The following is a 22,272-nucleotide window of genomic DNA, read 5'->3' on the forward strand; positions in this document are numbered from 1 at the left end:
AATTAAAACCTATTGTGGTTTAAAACTGTTTGCTGTGTATACATAGTATCAGTACACGTGATAAGAGTGTATTTGTCTTGGACTAAAGTCTACCATGGGACTGCATTTTCAGTCAATCATTTGAGCAGATCAACACCAGTCTATCCTTCACCTCATGATTAGATAGAAATCTTGCCCTGTATCTTTGAAACTAGTAGAAGTAGAGCCTGTATCCCTTTCAGTTCAAATCCAACAAGGCCAGAATCAAAAAAAGAATTGGATGTCATTATATTTCAAGGGTGCTTTCTGTGCTGTGACTCACTACAAAATTCTACATTGGTATTAATGGGGAAAAGTGCATAAATCTCATTTGAAATTAGAACTAATCTCAGTTAGCATATTTGATGTTTTATAAAATATAGTGTTTTTATACAAATTTTAAAAATCATCCTTGTGTACAGAAAGCTGTGGAAATAGTTGACTGAGATTGTAAAGTCTTCATAATACTAAGGATATTTGTTAGCTTTGATTTCAACAGACAATGGAATTTAGTAAAGAAGTAGTTCATAATTTATAATAATTAAGGAAATACAATTATAAGACTGTAAATCTAAGAAGCTTCACTCTATAATATGACAATAAGAACTGTTTTCACCCAGTTACTTTTCTGTCAGATTTAGATATCCATATTCAAAGACATAACAAAACTAGACATTCACTCAAATGCTTTGGGTGGACTGAAAGGGCATTATAGATGAATAGGGGGAGATATTTTAGCTACATTGCTTTCACTGTACACATCCTTTTCAACTACCAATCAAGAATATTCAAGGTCATATTGAGTTAGGAAAATGGCTTTAACTGGCAGAGGGCAGGATTGGATTAGGTATTAGGATGAAGCTGTTTACTGTGAGGGTGGTGAGGCGCTGGAACAGGTTGCCCAAAGAAGTTGTGGTTGTCTCATACTTGGGAGTATCCAAGTTGGAAGGGGCTGTGAAGAGGCTGGTGTAGTGGAAGGAATCCCTTCCTATAGCTGTGGGGGGTGGAGTGAGATGGTCTTTAAGGTCCCTTCCGACCCAAATCATTGTATGGTTTCATGGGTACTTTCTTTTCATTCTCATCTATATTGTTTGAGACAGAGAATTGTAACATTAAACATCCTCAAAGGCTTGTCCTGTTTTATGCTCTTTCCATGGTGGTGAAGAGCTGATCTTATTCAGTGCTGAGGAGCAGACTTGACATCTGCATTCACTGTGCTATAAAGGAATTGGATATCCACCATCCTTTGCCTTGCAAACTGCAATGAAAAATCCTAGGTCACAACGCAACTCTAGCATTTGTTCTCTGTCTTGGTAGTGGTACGTAGATCTTGACAGAAGAGATTATATAGCATGATCAGGTTCAGATACACTCAATCTCTGTCATGTAACCATCATTACACTGAAAAGCAAATGCTGTGAGCAAGAGAGTTCTTTTGGAGCTACAGAGCTCCTGATAATTATACTGCTGGGTGTAGGGCTGGGTGTATTAAAGGTTTCCATTTGCTTCTGCCAATACTGATGGCTGTGCTTGCAAGAGCTACATCACTTTTTCATATCTCTGTCACCGTGTCTCACTAGGAATTTATTGTATTATGTAAATATATTTGGTAACAGTATTGTATCTATGTATAAGATGGAGGAGAGCAGAGGAATATCATGACTTAAAAAAAGATTCAGATGAAAATTGCATTTCTTCTCTTGGATAGCACTATGGAATTTTCCAGCTATTCTTCATATAGGCTATTGAAGCAGTGGCTAATTTGTTTTATGACAGAATTGCAGTGTGACTTAGGGAGAGATAATAATGTTTTCAGTACTAGAGAGGAATCAGGAAGATACAGATTGAAGTTGTTTTGGTAGTATGGCCCATTCTGGATTGGTTCCATCAGTTACTTAAAATTAAAAGATCATCACAAAGGCTTAAAATAATGAAGGGCATGACTCCTAAAGTATTTTTCCTCACGAAAGGTACCAGGCAGGTGACCATCTTTCTCTTTGAAATAATTGGGAAAATGTCATGGTTCAGGTGGAGATAAAACAGAATGATCATCTTTAGTCAACTGTTGCAATAATCTTATAATAATATTTTATAACAAATATCAGCAATTCTTTAAATTCTATAATCAACATTTGTGGTATCCTAACAGGTCATATCTTGAACACTCCAATCACTTAATGAAGTTTCATGTAATGCTAACTGGTATCTGTAGAGGTTGATCATTGCTTTGGAAATGTTTGTTTTTTTCCAGTCCTTTCTTAGTCCTTGACTAAGGGTGAGTATTTAGCTATAGGCTGATCTGGAGTTCCTTCCTCCAAATCAAAACCATCTGCCTAAAGAAAAGAAAGCAAGGGAAGAAGGTGGAAAGGGAGATATGCAATGTATTTGTATATTTTTTTTCCAACCCCAGGTGGTGTCAATGTAAGAAAAAAACCACAAAATAGACCAAAAGTTATAAACATGCCCTTGCTATCATTACTCTTAGTTTTTTACCAAGCCTGGACTTTATCTCTCTTCTGTATATAGAGTTGCTGATCAGCAACATTTGCAAGTTTCCTATAAATAAAAGGGTCATAAAAAATGTGATATGGCTTCTCTGTGTGTGGTAGGGAATAACACAATGCAAATTCCTTTTACCATCCCACATGGCCTCTGAATGGTGAAACAGTTTCTGTGGAAGAAATTTCTCCTGATTGTTTGCAGCCCACTTGTCAGGCTATATATGATTTGGAACATCTCCATATTGCAATTTTTTCTCTCAGTCGTTTACATCTCCAGAACTAAAGTAGCTGATTACTTGGCAGCCTGTCAGCAATAAGAGGGGGGAATAAAACAGCAACAACAAAAAACTAACCAGAAAACCAAAACCAACCAACCAAACAAAAAAGGCAAAACCCAAGCAAATAAAAAAAAAACAAACCCTAAACCGCACAACAAAAACCCCAAAGAAAACAAACAAAAAAAAATAAAAGAGGAAAAAAGTAGTTGTAACTTACATTTCACCAGGCTTCTTAACAAGTTTCTATCCTCCTGTTCTTTAGAGCAATTTTTGAAAGAGTGCCTTTTGGCTAGTTCAACATGAGAAAAAGATTGATGAACCCCAAATTAATCATCAGCCCGTGGCATAAAAACACAGACTTATCTAAAATACCATATTGAGTCCTGTCAGAATATCTCTGGAATACTGAAATTTGAAAACTTGAAATTTTTTGGTCCAAGAGAATAATAGAATCACTGAATATTTTGAGTTTGAAGGGACTGACAAGGATCATTGAGTCTGACTCCTGATCCTGCTCAGGACACCCCCATGTGCCTGAAAGCATTGTCCAAACACTGCTTGAGCTCTGTCAGGCTGCTGCTGTGACCTCTGCCCTGGGGAGCTGTTTCAGTGCCCAGCCACCCTCTGGTGAAGAACTATTTCCTGATATCCTTACCTCCCCAGAGGTATAGGCTGTTCAGCCTGGAGGAGAGAAGGTTGTGTGGAAACCCTGTAGAAATCTTCCAGTATCTGAAGGGGGCTGCAGAGAAGCCAGAAGGGGATTCTTTGTTATGAAATGTAGTGACAGGACAAACAGTAGTAGGTTAAAACTTAAAGGAGAAATCTAGGCTAGATATTTGGAAGCAATTCTTTACTGTGAGAGTGGTTGAACACTGGACTAGGCTGCCCAGGGAGTTTGTGGATGTCCCAGTTTGGGCAGTGTTCAAGGCCAGGTTGGATAAGGCCTTAAGCAACCTGGTCTAGTGAGAGCTGTCCTTCCCATGGCAGGAAGGTGATCTTTAAGGTCCTTTCTAACCCTTAGCATTCTCTGATTCTATGATTTTTAAAAAGAGAATGTTGGGAAACTTTTTCCTCATGGTCTCTGCAACTTTATTTCACCCCATGCTCAGTGTGCTTGACAAGAATTCAGTGTATTATTTTTGCATATGATACTTGATTTACTGACTACAGGGACTCTGTTTTGGGGTTTTTTTCAGCATTCTAGCAAATCCTTTACAAATAAGCAATGTTAATTGCCATAACAGTGTACTAACTTATGTGTTAAAATCTGATTCGTGTTTAAGCAGTTGTTTGTAAGTTTCAAAGAAAGCTGTGATTTTTACACAGAACTCTGCATCTGTTTCTTTGCTTTTAGATTGAGGAGGATACGTGGCAGAAATACTACCTGGAAGGAGTTGCAAATGAAATGTATACAGAATATTTGTCTAGTGCCTTTGTGGGTTTGTCCTTCCCTGCAGTTTGTGAGTAAGTAGAAATACATTTAATATACAGGAGTATTTCCCTTCTTGCAAGAGAAATCTAATTTTTTGCATAAGACCTTTTCGCGCTGCTAAAGTCCTAACGTTGCCATGGTGTCTAATAAAATAAATATTAAAGCAATCACTGCATGGAAGTACCTGAAACATTTTAATGCCTGGATTCAGGAGAGATTTGTAATTAAGTGATTGTAAGTGAAAGCATAAATGGTTTTGGTTTTGAACAAACTCAAATGAATTTTTAAACTTGAATTTTTAAATTGAGTTATTTACTCACAAGCTATTTATTCCTGTTATTTTTCTAATCGTTCCCATTCTTTGAATAGTGGTGGTCAACATGACCACCTTGGCTTGTGTTCCATTCCAAGGAAACTATTCATTAATTTAAACAGATGTCATGGGGTCATATAAGCAGTGTGGCACCCAGAGCTCTGTGGAAGTGTTTGAAAACCACCTACAACAAGTAAAATATGTCAGAGAAGATATGTCTGTTCAATTATGAGAAAGAAGCACATAGTACCTAACCATAGTGTAAGCCATGTGACAGCTTCATTTCTGGACACTGAAAAATGCTTAGCCTAGAGTGAGTCTGTGAATGAGAGATTTGTATAATAAGTACTCTGTCCACATAATCAGGTTAGTTTAGCGCACTCTCATTTCCTCTTTGCTCTGTTCTTAGAGGAGGAAATAGATGGAGAAGTAAAATACAAGCTCTTATGTAAAGGAGGATGAGTATGCTTCTACTCCTCTAACTTCCCCAACTTTCCCAATTTTTGCAAGAGCAAAAAGATGGCATTAGAATGAGAGAGAAACAACTGTTAGACAAATATTATTCATTTAGAAATTGTCTGGGATGTAGCTGTGACAGAGCCCAGTCTTCAATTTGCTGGTAACGTTAAGGGGTTCTCAACCCACCCTTCTCCTGTGTCAGCCAAACTCTGTTGAGATTACTGAGGGGAAACATATTTCACTATAGGGACAAAAGTTTGTGTGGATTTCTTGAAACAGGATATCTCATAACAGAATGCAGGAAAGTGTATTATATTCAGAATGAATATAGTAGTTTGTGCTGTTAACACAAGCTACAATAATGAAAATTAAATCTCCATGCCAAACCATTTTCAAATGTGTCAAGTTTCTATATGAGTTTGTGGGAAGATGTGACTGAGACTGTATTTGACATAAAGCTGACATTCATTTATCTGTGCTGGTAGAATGGAGATAAAATAATCAATAAAGAAAGGGTGCTTATTGAGATTTAGAAACATGTCTAAACTTTGGAGCTCTCCTCAAGCACTTTAATGAGTTTAGTGCATAGGTATTCTCATTACTGTAAGAACTGACTGCTCAATTTCCAGAAGAACCAAAGACAAGGACAGCAAAATGTCCATTGCATTGGTTTTCGAAGGGGAAATTGAATCAGTGGATAGTCTTAGTGTATTCAGCTATCCGTGAAATATATAGACTTTGAGAGCAGGTTTTGTAGTGTGGCTTTGAAAATTCATGCAGTCAATGACATTTTAAAAGTCTGAAATTAAATGAAATGTTCTGTTTTCTCAAGTTCTTTGTCATAAGTGCAAGTCTAGGAATGTAATTCTTTTGTAAATAGGCTGCCATACAGTCTGGATAACAAAATGTGTGCAGAGACAGTGAGGATGGGACACTCAATATAGCTGAAAAATTTCAAGCTTTTGATGTCTACACTAGGGTGAAGAATTAGAACCAGAAGTTAATATCAGTCTGCAAGTTCTATTTATAACTCCACGTGTGCGTACTGTGTGAACATATTCCAACCAATATATTTTCAAAATGTGAATGTAGTTCCTAATATTCTGTGCCCTTGGATACTGCTGGACCAGGCGTGGATGATGTTGATTGAAGATAAACTAACCAATCTGTCTCCCACTAGTGTGGAGCCTTCTAATATTTAGTAACATAAGGCTAACCTTCAGCCAGGTTCTAGGCCTACCACTCTCTGCCCCAGAATTCTCACAATGAGGGCAGCATACCTCTTCACTGACACTCGACCTAGCAGCCACCTGTCCACATGTGATGTTGGTTGTGACAAGGGACTGACTGCTGGCCTCTTCTCTCCCTGCAGACTGGTGTTTGCGAAACTGAAGCTCTTAATGATAGCCATAGAATACAAGTCGGAGAAGCGCGAAAGCAGGTACGTCCTGCGCCGCCAGCTTCGGAAGTTCTCGAATGCACTGGCAAGAATTTTGCTTGCTTTTTTGTCATTCAGAATGAACATGTCTATTCTTTGAAACATTTCAGAATGTAATTAGCATGCCATCGCATTGCAGCATCTCACATAGGACTGAAAGGGACTTATTTCTGCCCTCTTCCTCCCTAAAACCAAACCAAGTCAGAATGTGTAGTAAAAAGTGCAGTAGTACCTGTGTCTCATCTCCAGGAGTGATTTTACTTACAGAAAAGCTTACAATTTTTGTGTTTATAGCATATCACTTCTAATCAGAGGTCCAGCATACACTACTGAAAATAGAAAAGTGGAAAACAGATGTGATATCAAAATTCATTATGGCTATGTGTATTTTCAAAATACAAATTTCATTTAAATTAGTTTAAGAGAACCAATTTAGATACAATCCAGGATAAACAAATATAGAGTAAACATAATATTTATATCTGTTCTGACAAAACTTACATGAATAACATCATGAAACTGGAAAAGATTAATTTATCCTTAAAATTACAAATTGGCTGGCTATTTTTGTTAACCAAAAAGAAAAAAAATATCATTATTTTTACTACAGATTCACAGATGGGAAGTGTTTCTTGCATTTTTGCTTTCGTGCAAAGGTTCATAGAAACATTACTGAACAATTGAGCCAGTCTTCCATCAACTTGTCCATTAATGCTTTAAACAATATTTATTTTTATGTAACAAAAATATTATAAATGTTCTCTGCAACATGTGGAGGTCATATAAAAAAGTACGATAATATGAATTTGAGAGGAATTTGACTTCCCTCTTTCACAATTACATTTTGTACTGCTGTAGTAAACCTGAAGTGATACATACTAGTTCATCTTCTTTTTGGCCAATAATTACTTTTTTGTGGCCAAAGGGCGTTTTTGACGAAAACTGCTTCTTCTCACAGGAGAACCCATTCTATCAATTGAACTTATTCTAAATTTCCTGGGGTTTTGAAAGTTTAATACTTAGTAGTAACTTTCATAATTTTTCTTTATTAAAAGAGTCTATAAAACCTGTGTTAGACATTTGACATGGAAAAGCGGTGTTACAGCTATTTATGAGTATTTCCATGCTCTATAGTTATTTTGCTGGAGTCTTCTGTATGTTATAAAATGAAATGTGAAGTGGTGATGTACTACTGGATATCATTTTTGTTCATGCTATGCTGATTAAGAAATTCTTTTTTTTTTTTAACAATCAGATTTTTTTTATGCTGTATTAAGGTCCTTCAGACTCTTAAATTACTTAAATTGAAAGATCTCTTTCTGCATCAGCTAATGTAAAGTAAACAATCTATTCTTCTGTCTATGACCAATTTAATCTCTTGCTAGAAAAAGGAAAAATACAATAGCAACAGCAGTGGAACAATTTACCAGATTTTGTGCCTTCAGTATTAAGAAATATTTGGTTTCTCTTTTTCTCGTAACAAATAGTGGCCAACTTTATATTGCCATTACTTCAGTTGTCATTTACTTACATAAGTGCTAATATTGCAGTCTTTTACAGTAATAACAGATTGTTCTTGGCTTCCATATCATTCTTTGCATTAAATTCAGTGGGAGTTGGATTGAGTTCTTAATCAAAAGGTGATGCAGAGGATCCCACAAAAAGTAAAACAGTGTGGTACAATCATATATTTCTTACTTAAAGCCACACAGGTAACAGTTTGAAATAATTATTATAGTAGGGGAAAAAAAGCCTAAAATTGCTGGAAGCAATGCTAACAAAGAGATATTAACAGCTGGATTTGTTAAATATGTATGTAGCAAGAGGAAGGCATGTAAGGTAGATAGTCACATTTTCTTATAACACTGATCCACAGCAATATCTGCTGATTTTATTAAGCAGTGATAATTTTCTAGTCACTGTTTGGTCAATCACAGAGGTACCTGCAGCATATCTTTACTGCTCTACTTGTTCCTGTGCTCTTCAACTCTAACATGTTAACTAGACATTTGTGGTTTACTGATCCTTTAGTCAAACCAGGAGGGTAATGCAACAAAACTTCAGTTTCTGACCTCCTAGGTATGCTTGCATTTCCATGCATCTTATTAAATTAAAAAGTGAAGAATTAAAATAAAAATTAGAGTAACATAGTTTTGAAGCACAAACTCTTTTTGAAAAATGTAAATTTGTCATTTGTCGCTTATGTTTGTTGATGCTGATATTGGAAATATTTTATTCCGCTCATATCCAAATTTCTTCCTGGTAATTCTTCATAAAGGTGAAGTGAGAATTGACTATGGATGTTCTTTTAAGCTTTCAGTCTTTATGAGAGTGACAAAAAGTAGATACATGCTAATTTATTTTATAATTATATTTTGCATTCACATTTTATAGAACTATTATGGAAGAAGTTTTATATAATTTAAAATTTAGAGAAACAATGTTAAATATAACTAAAAATTTAAAACATCATGTAGATGGCACCCTTTCATTAAGAGTTAATACTTACTGCCATAGCTGAGAGAGGTCTCAAAACAGTATTTTAAGAGGCAGAGGAAATTTTCAAAGCATTCTTTCTACTTAAAGGATGAAAAGCTCTTACTTCCAACTTACTGTTTAATTTTTGTTGCTAGTCATAATAAAATGTCTATACCATTAAATCATATGTCAGATTTGTTACTTACACAGGGAGTTTCTGTTAAGATTAGTTTCATTTGCCTTTGCACTCAGAGCTAAAGCAGTGAATAAGATTCAGGACTGTATGCAGCTCTAAACAGTAGTAATTTAAGGGTATTCTAAATTTCCTAACCCCTTCTCTAAATTTTCAAAATTTAAATTTTTAAAGGCAGTCTGAAGGATAAATACTAGTCCCATCCCATTGAATGGCAGACTTTTATTTGTCTGTTAATATCTTCATTGGATGTAGGATGGCATAAATATTAATTTACTTCTGCACGGTTTTTTTTTTGTCCAGGCAGCCACCTGGATTCTAGTTTTCTAAATCTTTCTGATTTACAGTCAAATTCTGTTAACTCTACTGTAGGGAATTTGAAATCAATAGTAATTAAAAATTATCAGAACTCTATCCAAGCTAATATTGCTGTAAATGTTAGTGACAGCTGAGCTTCCTGCCTACAGATGTTTTCTTCCTTTTTTCCTGACTACTAATAAAGCTACACAAAACAGAAAGCAGGCCTTGATAACAAGTTTTCTTAGTTTAGGTAGGTAATTAATAACAATTATCATTTTACAGAATCGCTTAAATACAATATTCAAGCCTACAAGTAATGTATAACTACATTACTACAAGTAATGTAGTTATAAATATGATAAATGCATATTAGTTTTCATATCATGGATAGAGTATCTAGAGTATGCTTACAGTGTTATACAACTGCTTCTCATCAAGGTATCTTAAAGATTCATTAAAAAAAAATTATTAGATTTCTTTTAACCTTTTCTTTTATATATTTGATAATATTTAAATTATTTGTCAGCTATCAAAGAAATCCCTGAATTTACAAAACTCAATTTAGAGTGTTTCTGACCAGCTATTAAAGTCTGCTCTCTAGTAACTCCAGCTCACGATATAAGTTAACCATTGCTTCATCTCTAATTGCTTTCTGGGAGTGTTATAACCTGTGATTAAGAACAGCAAGCATTTAAATTATTTTTTGTCTCCCTGATGCAAGCCAAATACCATCACTTAAAAGATGTTCTTAGCTTATTTGGAGAGGTTTTGCTTTTTCTGTAAAAAAATGCAAAGGAAACATGGAGAACATGAACCTGAAAATATCCCAGTGTTAAATATATAGCAAAAAATAACAGTTCAAAATTCAGACATTTAAACTCCTCATCTGAAATCCATTTTAGAGAGATTTTTGCCTTCCTTTTCCCCTTGTATTTTTATTCCACATAATTAAGCAAGAAGGAAAGCCTAACCAGGATTCTTCCCTCCTGCTCCCCATTTATACTCCGCTTGTAAAATTTTCTCTTTGTCTATCCATATATTTGTTCTCATTCTCAGCAGAAAAACCTTTAAACCTTGAAGACTTTTAAATAAAGGGTTTTTTTGCTTTTGCTTTGGTGTCAGTTTGATTTATTATCAAAGTGTTTGATTTGCAATTTTTTTCTTGTCGTTTGCAGAAGCCGAAAGCGGTATGCCCTCTTCGTTACCTTTCCTTCCAACCTCAATCCTACCTTCACTCCTTCTAACTTCAGGACTAATTCCTTGCCAAGAACACAGGAAGATAACATCTTTGTCTATCTTTCTCTGTATATACACACACATATATATCTATATATATATTCATCTATCTATGTGTGTGTGTATATATATCTCTGTGTATATATTTATATATGAGCCCCCAATCTCAAAGAGGAGAGAGAGAACAGCATTTTGTCTCTCCAGTGTTTCTTGTGACTCACGCACTAACTTCTTTGCAGGAAGTACAAAATAAAACAGGATTCATTTTTTAGGCTTTTTGTCCCCTTTGTGGAGTCATTGGTGTATCAGACTGTTGCATTTGAAAAGCAGATTTCATTGTTAATATCTCCTGTCCTCATTTTGGTTGTATCATGACGATGTATATTTCGTCTTTACCAGCTCTTGTGCTGCCATGTTGGTTTCATATTCACACGTTCATTGATGTCCTTCTTTCCCCAGAGTCTTCCTTTAAAACACGTCTTACAATACAGTAGTTCATGTTCTCTTGCAGTCTCATTTTCCATTAACAGCAACCAAATACCTGATTCTTTGCATTTCTGGTCCTGTTTTGAGTCCAGTTACTCATAAAGCAGTACTCATTAAAGTTTTTGTACTGTTCCAGTGAAAGTGCCATGGGTAGTTTGTATATGTCGCATTCATTTTAATGACATTTATTAACTCATTTATGAAGATGTTACTGAGTGTATTTTTTTCTCAACTTTGTAGTTTATTTTTGAGATGGCATGTTTTGCATTTTGTTTGGTATACCATGCTGTGAGTCCCTCTCTAGTCTACATTCTATCATGCTGCTGTTGGTTTGGATGAAGTAAATCAGGCATGCTCTTCCATATCTTCGTCTCTCCTCATCTCTCTTCTCCCGACAGCTTTTTTTTCCCCCTAATTGCTTATAGCAGTCTGTCTGTCAGTGATGGTCATTGGAGACCTGCTCTCATTGTCCAGACATTTCAATTTCCATCTTCATTGTACTCTTCAAACTCTATTTTCCATGTCTGTTCTGTTGTGTATGTTGTATGTGTTATGTGTATTTAAGTTTAGTCTTATCTTCCTATAGTTTCTGAGTAGATGTGTGATAAGAGAGGTGGCTTCCTGTCAGTTTGGCATTATTTATATGATCCAACTGCAGAGAAGTTACTGCAACACTTAGCATCTCCAAGGATCTGCAGCTGTTGCACCTCTACTTTGCTTCTTGCTTTTAAGTATATCTTATCTTGTGGTGAAGGCATGTTAATGCTGGCATGATGAGCACTATGAAGAAGTGTTGTACCAAGTGAAGTTGCTTGCTCCCAGAATAAAGTATATTGTTCTGCCTCATTGTACTGATAATGAATCACTTCTGGAACCAGAAGGAATAATTTAATTGTTTTCAAGTGTATTGAGTTCACCATCACTATTGAACTAGTTTGGAGTATGCCCAAATAAAATAACTTATGCACATCATGTAGACCATGACTTAGGTGCTGTTGTGAAAAAACTTAAGTCCTGGGAGCAACCTTTTATATGCTCGTAGTAATTAAGCTTTAATATACTGTAGCATGTAATGTGCACTGTGTCTTTTGCCTTGTATTCTTTTCAGTGTCTTACTAGATTTTGCTGTATAGAGCAATATGGAGCATTATGAATTAATGTCAGTGATAGAGCCCAGAAGAAAGAAGCAATACTTACGAGTTACAATTAGTGTGAAAACTGGTATGTGCACAACTCCCACTATGAGATTTGTGCATTTACACTCACACTCCACTTCAAAACATGCCCTGAAGCAAAAACTATTATTTCCAACTACTTCTGTAGTTGGATGAATGACATAGTGTATTTTAAAGGGCCATTATGCTAATAGTGGTACTTTTTGTCTGGGCATAGCATGAAACAATCAAGAATAATAGCTGTTTTTGCTTAAAAGTATGGTAGCTATAGTAAATAATCCCACATAATTTTGTTTTAGATAATGTATTCATAATACTTAATATTATATCTTCCTGATTACTAGATGATTTTGCTACTGTTTGAGTTGCATGGGGAATGGTACAGTACATCTGCCACAAGATTTAAAACAGAATTGTTACAGCTTTTGCCATTTGTTTAGTCAAAATTTTGGTGTTCGTGTTTCATTTATTTCAACAATTGGTCCTTTTTCTTTAGAACAGGGTGATGGCAGTCACACAGGTAGCCATACAGCCAAAAGCAAACAAACAAAAAAAGATGTAGGGTTACGAAATCAGACAGGTTTCTTTGATGCAGGGATGAGCTGTTCAGTTGGTCGCTGATAATGGGTTTCATCAGACCTGACTTTCTTGATCAAAATGTTAAATATCTAATCTCCTGTTAGTTATCCAGACTTAGTCCATAATTGCAAGGGAAGAGTTCTGAATGCATTAGAATTAGATCCTAAAATAGATGAGATGAATCCCACCTTTAGTGCTGTCTAAAATGTAAAGTTGAAAGACCAAACAGGAATAGTACATAATAGAGGCATGGAGAAGGAAAAAGACCTTAAAAGACCTCTCCTGGTCCGTGTTTCTATTGGTTAACCTCATCTGTGCTTTCCGTTTTTAGTCTCCATATAGTGCTGCTGAAATGCATTTACCCTTGCATTTTTGCTGTGTTGTACTTGCTGGGCATCTCCACATGCCCTTGTCAGCTGAGTTTAAAGACTTTCGCCACACTGTTCCACATTAATAAGATCCCTCTTTTGTTTTTCTCAGAGAAGGCTGACAGTTATGCACATCTGAGAGTCAGCTACCCTACTTCTATGTTCAAAATTCCATCCATTCACAACTTCAGCAGTAGTGGAAGCCTCCTCCGTTTGAAGCTATGCAAAGGAAATTGTGGAGCCATGCCACTTAGCAAGTGGCCTGCCAGTAAATACATACTGCATAATGATGGTTCAGATTCTAACACTGACTGGTTGTTTTTTCAACATAGTTCACCTAGAGGATGACTGAATATTATAGAAAGCTACAGGAAACATTTTTAATCTCCTATTGAAATATTTTGTATGCTGATAAATTATTAGAAGTAAAGTTTTAAATATTCTTGTAATATTGAAAGGCATCAGCTTTCTATAACTTCATAATAATATTTTAGACCAAGAAAAAACATAACTTGAGTGAAATATGTGTGATATTTCAAAACAGGAGACAAAAATCACCTAGCAGCAGAAATTAGTAAAAGAAAATAGCTGGAGGAATTAGTCCTACCCCAAAGTGTCACTTCACAAATTGTCTTACAGTTCAAGTTTCAAATTATTAGGCTCTCCATCAAGTATCTTTACATTCAAAAAAACATAGCAAATACATAATTAGTAAAGGAAACCTGAGCTTACTTTTAGTGCTTTAAAGGAAGATATAACGTGGTATGTTTAGCTAGGTCAGAATATTGGTGTCTTGTGCAGTCAGTCATCCATGCACTACCAAAAAAGGTATTGAGCAGCACTCATGTTCTGGAGTAGTTTCAGGTAAATAAGAATGGATGAACAGATGTTTTCATGTATGTGTATTTTACTGACGGTAGCATGTATACTTAAAACATCAGAAAGATACAATCCAATGAGTAAGCTGAGCACAATTAACACACAGTGAGAAACTTGAACAGATATCTATTCTCCCCTGTCATGTGAGAAAGTCATCATGTCCAATCTGAAATTTTCGTTGAATAATCTATGTAAAGAAAACCATAAACATTTGTCTAGAATTTCTGTGACCTTGTTTTTGGTTTTGTTTTTTTTTTGAAACTGTGTATCTCAAATGTGCACTGATTTCCATTTGTGTTTCACCTGCTAATATTTCTGTCAGTCTGGGAGCATGTTTTCAGCTGTGTAGATAATATTAATGATTCTGTCCTGTGCTTTAAATGTTCAGTGTCAGATTGGATGGGGCTTTGAACAATCTGTTCTAGTGAAAATTATCCCTGACCATGACATGAGAGTTGTAATTAGGTGATTTTTAAAGGTTTCTTTGAACATAAACCATTCTGTGATTCAGTCTGTGATTCTTAAGAGTCCAGCTGAATTCAAGGGTGATATCCACATTTTCAGTGTGGGGCATTTGCATTGCTCTTAGCTACATGATCCTGCATCTAGTCACCAAGTGAATCTTTAGCAAACGGGGTAACTTGCAGATAAGTGTAAAACACAGGTTTCCAGAGTGCATATTCTATTCCACAAGTGGTTTCCTAATTGTAATATTATTGTAATAGAACTGACTTCTAAGTTTATGGTGGTGAAGTATGTTAAATTCCCATTGAACACATTAAAACATATTTAATTTACATGGCTTTAATTGCCATGTGTCCTAAACATTCATGTGTGAAGGAGCAAGCAATCATGTGAGCCCTGTCACGAAAGGTTTTGTCCTGAGGGATGTATTTCTGCAGTCGTTAAAAGAAATTGTGACTACATGTTTTTAAGCTTGCTATTACTTGACTACAACCTAAACTAGAAATGTTATAAAATTACAAAGTTTGATCAAGATCTTAAAAGTTTTTAAAGTTCTTGGCATTTCTTGCTTGGTTTCATGAGCTTGAGGAGATTAAAAAAATCAAATTTTGCTTTATGTTAAAAACATGTACTTGGAAAAATCTGTGTCATTTTCAGTAATATCTTTTTTCTGATGTGTGGCACAGAATGCATATGTATTAGCTATATATATTGCTATTAAACCTCTTGAGTTTTCCTTTTTCCCCTTTTCTTTTGTAGCCTTGGATATTCATAAAAGGAGACATTAGCTGAAGATGTCTCTCCTAAAACTCCTATTTAGTTTACCATGTACTTGTATTCTTAACTATGGGGATATATATTAATATTTTAATACTGAAAAAACACATCTCTAAATGCATCTCTAAATAACTGATGGATGCATTTTTCTTGGAATACTCAGAGGACTGTTTTGTTTTTCTCTGTGCTGTTTGTTGCCTATATTCTGTTCTAATTCAAAACATTTCCCTTGCTGTATATATTAGAGTGCTTATCAAAGCATAACTTCAGTTAATGACACTACAGGTGTCATAAGAAATAATTCAGTTGCAGCTTTAAATAACACTATATTTAATATATCCATAGAGATCAGTACAAATTACTCCTGATTTTGCTCTGGTGTGTATATAAACCCAAAGCTTTATGAGCTTTTTCTGTAACTCTTAGCCAGTAGCAGTCATGGGGCAAATTAATTTTCATTTCCAACAGAAAAATTTTGCTGCTGGGGTCATACTGCATTATTTGTGATCACATCTATATTTTGTGGTTATAAATACATTGTATTTGTGAAAAGAGGTATATGTGAATGAAGATCTGACAAAATAAAGTCTGTACACTGACCATGTGAATTAATTTAATGTGTCTCAGAAAACCTTGAGATACAAAATCTTGCTCACAATGCATTGCATCCTAAATGAAGCCAGTTACTTCCAATTTAAGACTATGTTCCATGCATCTCGAAAGAACTGCTTCATTTGTTTGTTACTTGATCAAATTTTAAGCGTCATTATGAAAAGTGAAGATTTATAGATCTAGTGGCTACCTCAGTTTGTGGAGTTTGTGTTGTTGAGGTTTGGGTAGGTTTTTTTTTCCTCTTTGGTATGGTTTATCTCTATCCAAAAATTGTATTTGGGAAAAAAAACCAGCCTGGGTCTGTGTAAAGAAATGTGTTCATCTTTTTTTCACTGAAAAGCTGTAACACTTATGTGACTTAAGTAAGAATCAAGTAAGGAAATAAAAAGTATTTTTCAGATAGAGCAATACCTATTTGTACCTAAGAAAACCCTAACCCAAATGATACTACAAGACCCTACATATTTTATAAGGAACAGTATCATAAATACATGAGATTAGCCTGTATAGAAGATTCTTTGATTTTAGCAGCTAAATTTTCAGTGTAGTGGCAGGTTACTACATCCTAGCAGGCAGGGAGGAGGAAAGGTGGAGACTAAGATAGCCAGTACAGCACTCTGCAACTGCTAGTAAGTACTTTGTGGGTTCAAGTGACAAAAGCTTTTGCTGGAAAGCTGAATTTGCCAGCCTATTTTTGATCTGAGTAACTGGTTTCATATGAAGAAATTCTTACCTAGTTGTTTCTTTTTAGTTTTTCTTTTATCTGTTATATTCCATCTTAAACCTGTAAAAATGCATTTTAAAACTGCATTAGATAGAAGTTTTCATTGCAGCTGCAGCCATTAGGCCCAATTTACCAACAAAGAAATACTAGATATGACACTAGATGATACTAGTTGATGATGGATGATACTAGTTTAGCTGTGTAACTTTATTTTGTCCCTTTTATTTGTGTGTGTAATACTGGTGCTATTTATACCATCACATTTCATTTTTTGCAAATATTAGTAGAGTGTGCTGTGGAAATGAACCTGCTTTCTGTGGTGATACCTTCCAGTTCCTGTCGTTCTCCTCTCCTTTTTATTTGTTGCAAAGCTTGAAACTGTGAATGAAGGAAAGGGAAGGATATCTGGGTAGATGCTTTCTTTGAGATTTAATTTCTCTTCCAGCCTCTGATACAGGCTATCTGTGTGAGAAGGAGATAATAATTTAAACCAAACCTTCTACAGCTGTCCTCTGATTAAGTATATTCATTATTTTGGGAATCAGAGGCTGGGCTTTTGGAAATGCTAAGCATTCTCACAGCAAAAGTTCCTAGGAAGTCTGTATGGAGCTATGCAATGCTAAACACTTAGAAAAATTTGGCCTGTAGGAAACCCAAATTAATAAGTACTATATCTCGTAGTTACTTAATCTCTCCTTTGTAAAATGGGGTAATACTATATCTTCTTTCTTCCTGTCAAAGAAATTACATGCTTGTGAATCTTTTGCATGCTGTAGTGATGAACATTGCAGAAAAACACACAAGAAAAATATGATGCTGATTTTTAAGAGACATAAATTACAGGAAGCCATGCCTGAATTAATGGCAGTAAAACATCGCCGAATTAAGTTTTAGATTGTGAGAAGGAAGGAGTTTGTAGGTATTAAATTAAGAACTGTATCATAAGGTCACATAAAGGGGGCTGAATTAGGACTTCATGACCAACCTTTTACTTCTGAACTCATGAGCACTTTATTTTGTAGACTGCATATTCTTGTCATAGGGCATTGCAGGCATGTGGAATTACACAAAAAATGTGCACATTCTTAATCTTTCAGATATATTATGTTGTCATACTAATTTATTCCTAATGTGTAGAGAATATATAACATATTGAATAAGAGATGTACTGAGATCCATTTTCCCTCCTATCAATAGCATGAAAAACTTTGTACCTTCAAATTTTAGAAGTGTATGTGTGTTCAGCATTGTGCTTTATTTATTTTTGTGTCTATGTACTTCCCTAAAATCAATTTGTGCGAGATGGACAAGTGTTTCAATTCCTGGTAGTCTTTATTTACTCTAAATTGCATATACATACCATTATTACATTTTGAGTTAGAAAAGCTGAACTTTAATAAAAGACAAAAAAGAGAAAACTTTTGAAAAGCTATATTAAGTTTTAGAGAGTCAAATCTAAGATATATTACACATGAATGAAACTTACTGAAGAATATATTTATATCTGTCTGTATATTCATATTTAGCTTGGTGCTTTGCAAAACACCTTACCTAAAGTGTAGATTTAAATTATTACGAAAATAAAGAAGATATTTCATAGACATGGAGTACCTCACTTGTTGGTAGCAGTTCCTTTGTCAAAGTTAGCTGAGGCTCTTCTGTCATGGTGGTTGGGTTATTTTTGTTCTTTCATGGCTGCATAGCAGTGTTTTAAAAATTTTCTATTCATTTTATGTTTTTTCAGCTGTCGTGACTGGTTGTCTTGTACCATTCCCCTTGAGTGTATGTGTGTATTTATTTTTTTAAACAATAACATTATATGTCCAGATAGGGGTCCCATTAACTATTTCACTAGTAATTGGCAAAAATTTGCATCAATGGGTTTAGTTTCATAAGTGATATTTTTATTGTTATTGAGCAGTGGTTGAGGGTTTTTTTCTGTTCACCATATTGCGAATTTGTCACCACTTTGCATGACAGAGCAAGCAAACAGCAATGCTCAGCTTCACACTTCACATTTCTGAGAGGACTTTGTGTAGTCTATATAAAGCAAAAAGATAAGAAAACACATGTAAGCACTTAGGTGATGTGACTATAGGCAGAGGCATTTGACTGTCTCAAACTAAAGTTTTTGGTAAAAAGCATGTGAAACTCTTATTTGATTTGGAAATATCAAGGAAGAATGGCTTAAAATTTCCTTGCAGCCTTTCCTAACTAGTGGGTCCCCTATAACAGAATCAAATAAAGCTAATTTGGAAGATTCAGTTAAAATCTATATCAACTTACTCTTTTGTTGGTTTTTGTTGTTCTTGTTTCGTTGAGCAGTATATTAATCAATCCTGGAAACCACGTCAAGATTCAAGAAGGTACCTTAGGATTCTTCATTGCAAGTGATGCCAAAGAAGTAAAAAGGTAATTGAAATGTTTTTATCTTTGAATAGAAACTAATATATTTAATTTCAGGGGTTTTTTTTATTTACATGTAAATTCTTCACCTAATTTTCATTATTATCTTTTTAAAAATTCTGAGGGGAGAGTTGAGTTGATACTCCTGAACCACCTATGTACATGTTGTTTTCCTAACTATTGTCCTAAATATCAAGGAACTGAAATTTGCAGCAGATATGAAAAGAAATAAAGAGACTGGGTTTGTGAGTTCTCCTAGAAAATGTGAAATATTTTCATTTGTTTTCTCTATACATATTGTGTCTCAGAGGAATTTCTATGAGAGAGGAGGACAGGGATGACACTTCTGTTAGTTTCGAGGTTAGAGGAGTTCTTATCTACTCAGACTTCAGCAAATTCTTGGTGCGAGTTAGCTGCTGTGTTCATTCTGTAATTGCATTAGCAAAATAATATTTATGTTCTTCTCATTTTTCTTCAATGGAACTGCAAACTCCACAACCTCATAATAATAAATCAAACTACAAAAGTGCATTATATCCATGACAGACAACTTCACAGGCTCAATGTACCTGGCTGTGCTAGATTTGGGATGAATGAGAAGGTGTTGAGGACCAAATGTGTGTACTCTTATTTATTAGGATTATAGTATGCTTGGAAGGAACAAAAAAGCAATGTGATAAAATAGTTTTTCAAAGAAAAATATTGTGTCCCTATGATATAAAAAAAAGAAAAAAAGGAATATTTGCAGCTGAGTGCTTCCTCATAATTTGTGTCTTTGTTATGAGTCATGCAATCAGATTTTTACTGCTGTCCTCCATGAGTTTGGTATTTTAACTAAATTCTATCCTTAAAATGATAAAGTATTCAAATGATACCCTTCATTAAGTTCCAGTCTTTTAGGATTAAATATAGAGAAATGAAAATATAGAGAAATACCTAACCATGCATACTTGCCATGCATACTTAAACAGTCAAAACATCAAAACAGTGACATTGGAGAACTTGACTTCTATTTTTCTTTAAAGAACTGACACAGATTTTGGCTAGGTAAAAGATGCAGAGCAGGGCAGCAGTGCTCCTGTCCTGTCACATCTCCAGCACCATCTCTGGACCGTGTGCCTCCTGCGCTGCCTCAGGGACTCTGCCTTGCAGCATTCCATTCTGCTCCTCTCTGCTGCTTTTCTCCCCTTGAACATCCAGAACTGTCTGCACACTGCTTTACTGAGCTGCCAGTTTTCTTTCATTTATATTTTATATTCTTTAATCAACTTTTTCTCAGACTAAGTAAAATGGCATAGTATTTTTAGCTGCTAAAGTTAGAGAGGAGTTAACTGTTATTAAGGAGTTCAGTCAATTTTTTCACATCATTCATCTACCACATTTTATTTGATAGCAAATGTGAAGCAAGATTTCCAGTTCTGCCTGGCTTTTGGCAGAAGGCTTTGTTTAGAAATATTTAGCCTCCCTTGCCACATTTCTTAGCTGCTCTGTGCAAAGCAAATGGTATCAGATGTGTTTCTACTAACAAAGCCAATTATGAAAAGTGTTAATTTCACCCTTTGAGCTATGAATCAGAGTCAGAAATATGTTCTAAAATTGAGGTCTTTTGGAGGGGGAAAATTATTTTTAATAAAGCATCATTAAATATTTTTTATACCTGAGGATCATTAAATATGTTTTATACCTGAAATGGAAATTAAATTATTCTGGCTTTGTTAATGAAGAGATTTCAACTCCCTTAAGCTGAAGTAATTCATATTTATATATCCCACAATGAAATATAGCCTGCAATGTTCAATTACTCCTTCTGTTAGAATCAATTTTGCATTTTTAGAAGAATAGTTTTCTATAAGAAGCAATTATACCTACAAACAGTTATGCCTTGGTAAATAGCTTCATATAAAATGTTGACTGTTAAATATAATACAACTACCTGAATTGCATCTTCAGTATTCCTTGTTCATTTACATGTTAGCACTAGAGTCAGAAATCCACATTCTTCAAATCCACTTAATTTACCCAAATTATCTAGAATAATTTTGATTACAACAATCACTTCAGGTATTTATTCTTTACTTTGGACATAGGATTGAAGGTACCCTTCAGGATAATTGTCCTGCAGTGAACTTCAGAAACATGGTCTTTAGAAATCACCAATACCCAGTTCATGTAATTATGTTTTTGTGAGGAACTGTTTGTGGTAGTTGATTCTTGTATAATAAAGGGACTTTACAGCTGGGCTGAAGAGAAATTGTAAAAATTTGAGGCAGCTTTCTCCTCCTGGCTTACATCTTGACATCGACTCACAGTCTGAAAAACATTTCTTGTCTTCTCATTTCCTTGGAAGTAGTTTATTTTCTTTTGGTGGAATGTGAATATTTTGAAGACCAGAAACTTTCTGCAACAAAGTATATGTGCTCAGAGAAGACATTTTCCTTTTACATTTTGCATCTTGGAAATACTAAGGCAATTTCACAGCCTGAAAGAGTAATCTTCCTGTAAGTTTCTTAGAGAAATAAAGTGTCCTAGGTTTAGGACTTATATATTCCACTGGTAGCTTCGTGTTATATTGATTTTAGAAATGTTAATAGCATTCAGTGAGGTCTCCATGCAATTTTAATTTGTATTTGAACCAATATGAAGCACTGATATGGTTTGTCTCTTCTATGCTAGACCTGCTGTTTTTGTCGTGATGGGTCACTTAACTACCAGTACAGTTCCACCTGCAGTGGCCATGCTATAGTTAATCTAGAAGAAATAGTAGTAATCATCCTGGCTGCAGGGCCAAAGGCTGTGTTTAATCAGAGGCTGTATATAAATATTGGTTTGGTTTTGTTTTTTTTTTTATATTTTGGATTGTAGATAGTTTTGTTTCAGTGGTCTCCCAGCTGTTGTAGCAATCTAATGATCTCATACTGTCAGCAAAATATATTGGTGGTTGCAAAGTAGGGGCTTTGCCTCTTACTGCCAAATTGTATTGAGAAATGTGCAATAAGAGGGGCTAGAGAAGATAGGCAGGGAGCTGACCTATCCTGAGTGTGGACAAGCGCAAGGAAAATTCATAAGTTTAAATAGTATGTTTTATTTGCTGTGCCAGCAAGAATCCTGGTAAACTGTAACTGTCCTGCTAGAGTCCAGCTGGGTGATCCTCATGA

General features: G+C 35.0%; 1 protein-coding gene across 19 annotated transcripts in view; it reads left to right on the forward strand.

The window, feature by feature from the left end:
• KCNMA1 (potassium calcium-activated channel subfamily M alpha 1) overlaps window positions 1-22,272 on the forward strand; it is a 423,584-nt gene that overhangs the window by 297,260 nt on the left and 104,052 nt on the right. For 10 of the 19 annotated variants that reach the window (XM_064430371.1, XM_064430370.1, XM_064430369.1 and 7 more), the window contains 3 exons: window positions 4,152-4,261; window positions 6,374-6,442; window positions 19,037-19,123. In XM_064430371.1, coding sequence (XP_064286441.1) covers window positions 4,152-4,261; window positions 6,374-6,442; window positions 19,037-19,123 — 266 coding nt within the window. Of the gene's footprint in view, window positions 1-4,151; window positions 4,262-6,373; window positions 6,443-10,585; window positions 10,715-19,036; window positions 19,124-22,272 lie in introns of all 19 variants that reach the window. The other 9 variants (XM_064430351.1, XM_064430362.1, XM_064430363.1 and 6 more) reach the window with 2 other exon arrangements.

This window comes from Passer domesticus, chromosome 8, assembly GCF_036417665.1.
Source record: "Passer domesticus isolate bPasDom1 chromosome 8, bPasDom1.hap1, whole genome shotgun sequence".
In the NCBI taxonomy this organism is placed as follows: Eukaryota; Metazoa; Chordata; class Aves; order Passeriformes; family Passeridae; genus Passer; species Passer domesticus.